The sequence below is a fragment of the Danio aesculapii genome, chromosome 24, assembly GCF_903798145.1.
Source record: "Danio aesculapii chromosome 24, fDanAes4.1, whole genome shotgun sequence".
NCBI classification, from domain to species: Eukaryota; Metazoa; Chordata; class Actinopteri; order Cypriniformes; family Danionidae; genus Danio; species Danio aesculapii.
The window spans coordinates 4,689,636-4,699,674 of record NC_079458.1 but is presented as its reverse complement, the minus strand read 5'-3'; the positions used below and the strand labels follow the sequence as shown (position 1 = coordinate 4,699,674).

At 39.4% G+C, this 10,039-nt stretch overlaps 1 protein-coding gene across 2 annotated transcripts in view; it reads left to right on the top strand.

Moving 5' to 3' along the window:
* Window positions 1–251: 251 nt before the first annotated feature.
* The window catches only part of rab11fip3 (RAB11 family interacting protein 3 (class II)), a 73,631-nt gene continuing 63,843 nt past the window's right edge, over window positions 252–10,039 (top strand). For both annotated transcript variants that reach the window (XM_056450235.1, XM_056450234.1), the window contains exon 1: window positions 252–5,605. In XM_056450235.1, coding sequence (XP_056306210.1) covers window positions 1,538–5,605 — 4,068 coding nt within the window. In that variant the 5' untranslated portion in view covers window positions 252–1,537. The remainder of the gene's footprint in view (window positions 5,606–10,039) is intronic.

The window sequence follows — 10,039 nt, the reverse complement described above, 5'->3', positions numbered from 1 at the left end:
CAGTTGTTCAGTTTAATTCTAGCAAGCTGTCTTGATTATTGCAATCATAATTTCACATCTGTTTTCAATCTTAAACTACGGCGTCATGATAATCCAGGCTAACGCAGGCATAGATAACAGGATGGATCCTTGACGCCTGTGGTTTAAAGAGGCAGACTGCGGCGCCGGCTCTGCGCATGTGTGTTGCTGACGTCGGTTTGTGTGTGCGCGCGCGCTCGCGTGTGTGTATGTGTGTGTGAGTGAGTGAGACAGCAGAGGTTGTGTATTGCTGCTGATGAGAGAGGGAGACAGATATAACAGAAACATCATCCGTCGATCAAACAAGACAACAACAACAAGAGCTCGCTAGCTCATCTAAAACCGCGGATTTGAGATTAACGGATAAATCGCCAACGAGGGATTGAGATAAAAGAGCATCGCGCTTTATTCGCGGGATTATCGGGTGGTCTTCATCCCGCTAACAGGCTAATAACAAGCGCAGGTGGATGACTCGCGAGACTCGACCTGGATTTTGGCCTGTTTTTAAGAAAGATGAATTGAGGAATAACACATCCGCGTCAAACCAAATTGGAGGATTTAATCGACTCTGAAGGGGAAACAGAAACATCAGAAATCTTGTTTTTAACTGGAAAATCAAATGAGAAGGGGTCGTGTGGGCCAGCTAGTCGGCTATTGGGTTTACCTCAGATGTGTAGGATGTTGATGCTAACCGCACTGGAACAATCTATCATTTAAGCTTTTTTTTTTAGTATGGAACAATGACAGCTGTTTAAAAATAGTCTGCTGTGCTTAACATATGAAAAAGAGAGATATGTTAAGCTTTATTTACTCAGATTGCTGGGCAATCTGGTTAATCTGAGTAAAACGATTGAAATCACTGCCTCTTAATAGGATAAGCTGTGTATAACGAGTGTTTATACATTATAACCAGATTTGAATACTTAGTAGTTTATTCCAGAGGAGTGTCAAGCCTCTTAAATGATTTGCTTGGTGTTTTTGTAACACTAGCAAGTTAAAGATTTGAAGTCAAATCAACCCAAATGGAATTTGTGTGATATTTGCAATTATATAGCTCTCTATTTTATGTAATTTTCTACTAAGTGTATATTTTCATTAAGAATATTAACTAGAAGTACCCTGAAATATTGAAGTAATCCAGTTAAATTGGATGGGAGTTAACATGCTTTTGAGAACACTTGTGTTAAATGGATTAGATGGATGCAAAACAGGGAAGTAGACTCAACTTTTATTTATGGAGAGGTTTGCATATTGGAAAAAAAAGTATCACCGCTCACATGGAGCTGAGCTACAACAGTGAAACCTTATCCTTGTGTCCGCAAATGTAAACAGTAGTTGATCATTTACAGGGAGGTGGACGCTTACGCATGGGTCTCGACAAGGATATTTCTTTTGGTGCGTATGCTGGAAGAGGTCACCATTCGCTTTTGAATTCCGAACATTATTACCTTGTAGGATCATAACAAAGGACTGGAATTTCTGGAATATTTCCATTTGACAGAGAGAGCTCGTCTCTTCAATGGAGCAAGTTCTCTCCAGCCCTCAGGGGTGTTCTGAGTGGGAGGTGAGCGGGAAAACGGAGTGGGAATCTGATCAGAATCCTCTGGGATTTCTCCTTGTGGATAAAGATAACAGTTCTGTTGCTGATTCTACTAAGGAAATTTTTCAGGAGAATGCCATAAACCTAGATGACTTATTTTGGGCGTCTCAGACGTATTCCTGGGAAAATGGTCTGGATTGTGTTTATCCTGAATGGAAGGCTCAACCTCCTCCTTCCCAAGATCTCAAAGGAGACAGTGATTCTGGAATTCCAGAAGTTGTTGAAGGAGATCTCATCTGTTTTAATTCTAGATCTGCTAGTCCTACGTTGGCAGACAGACCCGTGCAGGATCAAAACAACCTTTATGACCATGCTAAACAGGTGGAGGTTACTGCCACTTCAGGCACTTTAGATGTGTGCACAGGTGAGCTGGGCATTAACGCCCCCACTCTTCAGACTGACAAAACATTATTACAAGAAACACACCTTATGCTTGAAGAGTCGCATTTAACAAACTGTGAGTTCAGTTGTAATTCTGGTGTGGAAAACGAAAACAGTCAGAACTTGCTTCCACATGGGACTCATGTCACGCTGGAATCTGAAGGTTTGTTAGCGGTTTCTCCTGTGGAGGTGTCTTTTGTGGATACAAACTCAAATCCCAAGCCTTCAACTATTTGTCCGGCACCTCCGTCAGCATCTGAACACATCTACCTCTCATCCTCAGCCCTTCCCTGTGAGCCTGTCTTTCCGATGACATGTACAAAGCCACATGTTCCGCCATTTCACGAGGGTAGTGCAACACTTCCAATGGATGAGGTAGAGATGATGTTACCCAAATTTCAAGGTGAAGGGAAGAGTAGTAAACCTTTAGCGAGTAACAGGACGCATGAGCCACAAAGCCAAGATGCTAACACAGACACAAAACATCTATCAGTTTGTCCATTAAGAGAGTCTGACATTACACCTGAACATTGTGAGGATATGTTGCATGAGTTGTCAACAAAATGCTCAGTGGAAATGGTTGAAGAAGAGGTAAATAAGGAGTCTGTGTCGAGCAACACAACTAATACTGCTTTTTATAAAGCTAAAACAGAACTTTGTGAAGAATTATCATCTACAGAATGCACATTCGGTGTATTATTGGAAACAGTCGGTGAAGACGTGAAGGAGGAAGCTGCGTCGGACTCTAGAACGGATCATGTTTTTTCTGAAACTCAAAAAGATCTTGCACCAGTTGCTTTAATCGATTTACAAGCAGAAGATCCTTCAGCTGAAAGCTTGCCTTGGGAAAATGGACAAGAGGAGTCCAAATCAGCCTTACCGGCCAGCAAACCTGAGCATAATGCCTTATTTGAGCTCTCATCAGGAAATGTTGTGTCATCCGAGAACCACAGCCAGTCAACATTCTCAGCTCAGACTCAAGCCTTATCTGAGGTCCACCATGATGGAGACCTTACTCCCGATGGCATGTTAACAGACAGCATTGTTTGCGAAGCTGTGAAATCTATAGACTCTGTAATTCCGTCTCTAACAGATTCAAATGAACTCACAAAACAGGTGGACTGTGATGCAGATTCACATGATTTTGAATCCGATGCACTTACACTTGAATTTCAGAATAATATGGCTTGTGTTCAGACTGGCAGCATTGACAATAACCCTGAGGAAATGGAGAAACAACACTCAAAAACAATAGGTGATACAGAGATTCCAGACACATTCTTAGATTTAGAGATCTTGGATTTACATCAAAATCAACAAGATTTAAAAAGTCAGTCGGAATATTTGCAGTATGATTTAGTCCATGACAACAGTCAGGAGTCAAAGGCAAAAACCAAACCATGTAAGGAGCAAATCAATGCTCAAAACAAAGAAAACACACTTGTGGAAGATCTCGCTCTTGTGGACCAACTGAAAGACTCTTTGATCACGAAATTAAGTGCAATTGCATGTGATGATAAATGTGAAGAAAATCTAACAGGTCATGATATGGTGCAAAATGTCAAAGCCAAACCTCCAACAGATTCAGTTGAACTCTCAAAACTGGTGGGCTGTGATGCAAATTCACATGATTTTGAATCCAATGAACTTACACTTGAATTTCAGAATAATGTACAGACAGGCATTGTTGACGATAACCCTAAGGCAATGGAAAAAGAGATTCCAGACACACTAATGGATTTAGAGATATCAGATTTACATCAAGATCACCAAACAACTGATTTAAAAAGTCAGTTGAAATATCTGCAGAATAATTTAGTCCATGACAAGAATCAGGAACCAAGAATTGACCCCTGTCAGGAACAAAGCAATGCAAACCCACTTGTGGAAGATCTCGCTTTTGTGGACCAACTGAATGACTCTTTGACCACAAAATCAAGTGCTATTGCATTCGATAATAAATCTGAAGAAAATTTACTAAGTCATGATACGCTGCAGGATGTCGAAGCCAAACCAACAGATTCATTTGAATTCACAAAACTGCTCGACTGTGATGCAAATTCACATTATTTTGAATCTGATGCACTTACGCTTGAATTTCAGAATAATGTGACAAATATACAGACAGGCAGCGTTGACGATAATCCTAAGGCAATGGAAAAAGAGATTCCAGAGACACTAACAGATTTTATGATCTCAGATTTACATCAAAATCAACCGGCAACCAGTTTCAAAAGTCAGTCAGGCTATTTGCAGAATGATTTAGTCCATGACAAGAATCAGGAACTAATAAATGGCGCCTGTCAAGAACAAATCAGTGCTCAAAACAAAGAAAACTTTGTGGAAGATCTCGCTCTTGTGGACCGCCTGAATAACTCTTTGGCCATGAAATCAAGTGCAATTGCATTCGATAATAAATCTGAAGAAAATTTACAGAGTCATGATACTCTGCAGAATGTCAAAGCCAAACCTCCATCAGATTCATTTGAAATCACAAAACTGGTGGACTGTGATGCAAATTCATATGATTTTGAATCCGATGCGCTTACAGTTGAATTTCAGAATAATCTCACATATATTCTGACAGGCAGCGTTGACAATAACCTTGAGACATTGGAGAAACAGCACTCAAAAACAGTTGATAATACAGAGATCCTAGACACACAAATGGATTTGGAAATCTCAATGGATTTACATCAAAATCAACAAGAAACCGATTTAAAAAGTAAGTTGGAATATTTGCAGAATGATTTAGTCCATGACAACAATCAGGAGCCAAAAAATGACCCCTGTCAGGAACAAACCTATGATCAAAACAGAGAAGAAACACTTGTAGAAGATCTCGCTCTTGTGGACCCCCAGAATTACTCTTTGACCGCAAAATCAAGTGCAATTGCATTCGATAATAAATCTGAAGAAAATTTACCAAGTCATGATACGCTGCAGGATGTCGAAGCCAAACCTCACAGTGTGACTTTACAGGGAGGGGAGAGATCAGATTGCAGGTCACCAACTCGGAATCAAGTCATACCTCATTGTGCAAGTAATCCTGATTCTTTAGAGTCCACTCCCTTTACCTGTACAGATGATCAGCTGACCGTGACGGGTGGACCTGCAGGGCTGGATCTCTCAGAGACTTCTAGCCAATCAGGTGAAGCTTCAGGAGAGGGAGAGGCGGAGTATCCTACTCTGCTTACACATCAGGAGGATTTCCATCAACTGACACCATCGGAGATAAACCTGGCACAAGAGCAACAAGTGAGCTCAGTTGTCCCCGGCTCTTCTCCCTCACACAGAGATGTCTTTCCCTGTGGAGCCAGCCTGGATGGAGAGGCCTACCTGACCTTTATGGAGAATAATCCTGATACTCTCAAACATGCAGAAATGACTCTGGATCTGTGCAAGGCCTCAGATGCTCTGCCGACCAAATCACTCCAAATTGCGCCTGTGGATTTGATTCATGTGCCTATAGTTTCTGCAACAGCCCATAGAAGCGAGGAGCAGTCAGCTCTCAGAGCAGTTTTCCAGGCTTTGGATCAGGACGGCGATGGATTTGTTCATATTGAGGAGTTTATAGAGTTCGCAAAAGCCTACGGAGCCGAACAGGTCAGTTTTTTTGGCATATCTGCGTCTATTTGTGCAAGTTTGTGGGTGGTTAAATGATGGGTGGTGGGTGTGAGTGTTATAAAAAATGCTTTATGATTACAGGACAGTGTGTGTCTTCACTTGGGCCCCAAAGCCCAGAGCGAAACTTGAGCTTGGTGACACCCAAGAACTGCTCTTTTATTATTCAAACCCTCAACGACTCTTGTTCTGGATCTCTCGCTTTCGTGAAGGGCTTTTCTGCAGATTGTGTCAGTTTTAGGAAACTCTACAAGTATTAAAGATGATAGTTCCCCCCCAAAATTAAAACTCCATCATCATTTACTCATCATACATTAGTTTCAAACCTGTTTGAGTTTCTTCTGCTGAACAAAAAACAAGATATACTGAAGAATTTTGGGAAAAAACAGCCATTCACTACCATAGTATTTTACTATGAATGCCAATGTCGGCTTTTCCAGCTTTCTTTCAGTCTTGTTGTGTATTCAACAGGAGAAAGAAATTCAAGTTTATAACCACTTGTGTAAGGAAATGGTGAGGGAAATTTTCTTTTTGATCAAGCTATCCCTTTAATACACGTTTCAGTGCTTTGTAATGGCTTCTCAAACTTGCCACCCAAGTTATTTTACTTTCAAATAGGAGTTTTATTCATCTAACATGTTTATAAATCGAATTACATAGAACTTTTTTAAAAATGTAAACTATTCATGGAAATAGTCCTTGTTCAATGGAAGCAAATACAGTATTTAAAGTAGTTCAGTGTAAAAAATAAGCAAAAATCAAGGTAACATTGAGTTGTTTATAATGCAATTTCTAAGGATAGTTATTTGAGATTTCAAACTCTTATTTTTTATGGAATTGCATTGTTCTATAAGTGGAAATATTGTTGCATAGAAATGGTATGATTTTTATAAACTTCTAACAATATATATTTTATTTTCTAACTCTTATTTTCTACTATTAATTTCAAATTTGGCTTTCATTTCTGTTGAGAGTTCAGATTTGAGCTTATTTGAAGGAAAATGAAGGACACGTTTATTTTTGTGATTATATAACAAGCACTGTCATTTGAGTTTAATTTGTAGTAAAACCGAACTATTTCTCAGAGTAGAACGGTTAGCATGGATGTTACATAATTCACACCTGAACTTGAGGTTAATCAGTAATGGGATGTATTGGCTTGTGTTTGTGATTCAGTTGATCAAACATCATGTTGATTTTACACTAGTTGGTTTTCATATTCTGTGCGTTGTATTTGTATGGTATTCAAATGCTATCAGTGGTTATTTTGCAGTTCAGATGAGAATATAGATTTGCATTCCCTGTTAACTTCTGATCCCCAGACACGCGCTATTGTGTGTTTAAGAGAGGATGGATTTGATGCCGGAAGTCTGGCTCTTTTGTGGCTGTTAAAACTGCTGATCTGATCAGCTGAAAGGTTAAATGGTCAGATGAACGATAGGGAGGGGCAAAAATGGACAAATGAATGCTTTTAATTAATCTTTTTTTATCATTGGAATTTATAATTTTATTTAAACACACCATTGAACATGTTAAATTGTTTTCTGATTTTAAGCGGTGTTGAGTGCATTCTTAAACAGCGCTGATTTGCCATCGTCTTCAGATAGAAAGTATGCGGATTAGGTCAGTGCAAAAAGTCTCCAGAAACTGTTTCACAAGTACATTTAGGAGCTTAGAATTTGACTATAGGATACAAAGGTCTGATTTGACCATATTTGGAAGGGTCGTGAACAGAGTGCGAATTACAGGGGGGTTTGGGGGGTATTGACCCCCCTAATTAACACTTGATCCCTCCTGAAGGACATTTAAAAAAAGATGGATGTATCGCGGTCAGCACTTTAGTATTAAGAAATTGCTCTGATCTCTGATCTATTTCTTAACTATTATTAATAAAAATTTATAATATTAATATACATTTGATCCCCCCATAATGGTTTATACCATTGTGAATGAATCAGTGCTAGGAAAAATATCATTTAACAGTCTGAACCTGGCAGTTCTAGAGCACTGATAAACATCTTAACTATTCACAAAACACATTTCTTGTGTAAAAAATTAAACACATTAATTGTATAGTTTGACCTACAGTAACCTCTAAAGTAGTCTCTAAATATTCATCAAAACACTGAAAACATATACAATTTATTAAGAAATTTGATGCAGTTTAAATACATTTATAAATTTTATTCACTGAAGCATGTATTAACCAACTACTACCTTAAAAAGTTGCCCCCGCCCCCCTTCCCCCAACGTCAATGTGTAATTCGCACACTGTTCGTGAATATTAATGAGCATCCTTGCAGCTCATGTCAGTGTCTGCTCACACACGCAGTGTGATGTACTCTGAAATGTACACACATGTAAAATAATCATACTAGGGTTGCACGATACTAGAATTTTAAACGGTGTTGAGTGCGTTCATAAACAGCACTGATTTGCCATCGTCTTCATATTCTCAACAGAAATGACTGCGATTGGCCGTGAAGGTCATCAGTTTACCAAACTTAGTTTTACCCTTACTTAGTTTAACCACAGAGACAGGGACACTGGAGCGTTTTAAAGCTGCGATTTATCAGCGGATTGCTCGTATGTCAGGTTATAGACAAACCAGCTGATCAGCGCGACTTTAAAACGCTCCAGTGTCTCTGTACCTGTGGTTACACTCGGTAAACTGTAGTGAGTTTGGTGACCTGATGACCTTCACGACCAATCACAGTCATTTCCGTTGAGCATGTGAACCCAATGGCAAATCAGCGATTAAACGTTAGTGGCAAATGAACGTTTTTAAAATTACAGTATCAATTAACACCGAATTCCAGTATTGTGACTAGGGGTGTCAAAATTAATTGTTTCTTCGATGCGACGCAGACGCGGACAATTCGGTATCGGTTCAGTAATTATCATAAACGGTTATTATGTACTGATGTCATTTATCTCATAAGCACTCTGTCGCGAGGGAGTCGAGCGCGGGTGTTTACAACACTACAGGCGCCAACTACTTAAAAATTTCACTGTGTGTGTGTGTGTGTGTGTGTGTCTGTACCTGTGCATTGTCGCGGGACCCGACCAGATTTCATATGGCGTGGGAATAAATTTCTGAATAAAGCGTGGGAGCGGTCGGTAACTCTGGTGTAATTTTAACAGGAGTGGGCGGTCTAACAATATCGCTCCCGAGCGAGCGAGCAAGCTCGTGTGCGTGTGTCAGTGCGCGTGTGTAAGTGCGCGTGTGTGTGTGTGTGTGTGTGTGTGTGTGTTTGGTGCTGTCTTTGTTTGTGTATGTGTTTGAATGAGAGACTGTGTGGTGCTGTGTGTGTGTGTTTATACAGACAGCTTGTTATAGCCACCCCCCAAAATACAACAATGTGTATGGAAAGCATCGTCGATGTACCGAAATATCGAATTGAACTGAATCGATGGCATGATAATCGTAACCGAACCGTGAGACCAGTATAGGTTCACACCTCTAATTGTGACAACACTAAATAATACTAACAAATAGTGTTGATTCCTTGTTAAATGGCAATTTTTTCAACTGAAGTGGCGGAGAGGTTTATTTTAGCTATATTTATTACACCAGGTAACCTTTTTTGCTCCTCGGTTGTGTGGAGAATGAAATATAGGCTAAATTCGAATTATACTCAACAAAAGGAGGGGACAGAGGTGTATTTAGAGTTATATTTTGTCTTTGATGAATAAAAAAAACGCAGGAATTAATATCCCCTTATCAATAACAGATGAATTTAGTGAATTTTATTGGCACTTTTCACTTCAGAAAATTCACAGTAGGAGCTGAGTGATATGACACCATGCATAAACATGCATTAATCGCATACTTATACTCTGCAGATTACATATGTCTGTTGACTATTTCCAAATATTCATAAAAAAAAAATCACCTTAAACTAACAAAATGTGCATTTAAATGGACATTATTGCTCTTTGGGGCTTTTCTGAATATATTTAGTCGTAGAGATGCTCTATGCTTGGTTGCCTGCTTCACAGAATTACTCTTTCACTCCTGTCTCGTTTTCAAAATAAGAGTCCCACATACATAGCAAATACAATACAAGCTTAGATCAATTTAAAAAACAAGGGGAAGAAAATATTGTAATTTGACTAGGAAACATTGTGGCAAATCAATCGGAGCCTGTGTTGTGCATATTAATGATTCTGAGTGGATCGCCAGAGTCTGTGTTTTGTTCTGATTGGCTTGTTATTCACCAGGATTTTACACTCACTGGATTTACCCGAGATCACAGAAAACGATGGTGTCTCTTATTTTTCAATATGCCTGTGTTCAGATTTCCATTATATGGCCCCTTTAAAGATGCATATTACTGTTGAGTTTCTTGTTTTACAGCGAACGAGCTTGTGACCATGTGATATACTGTAGGTTTAAACTTTAACCATCCTGTT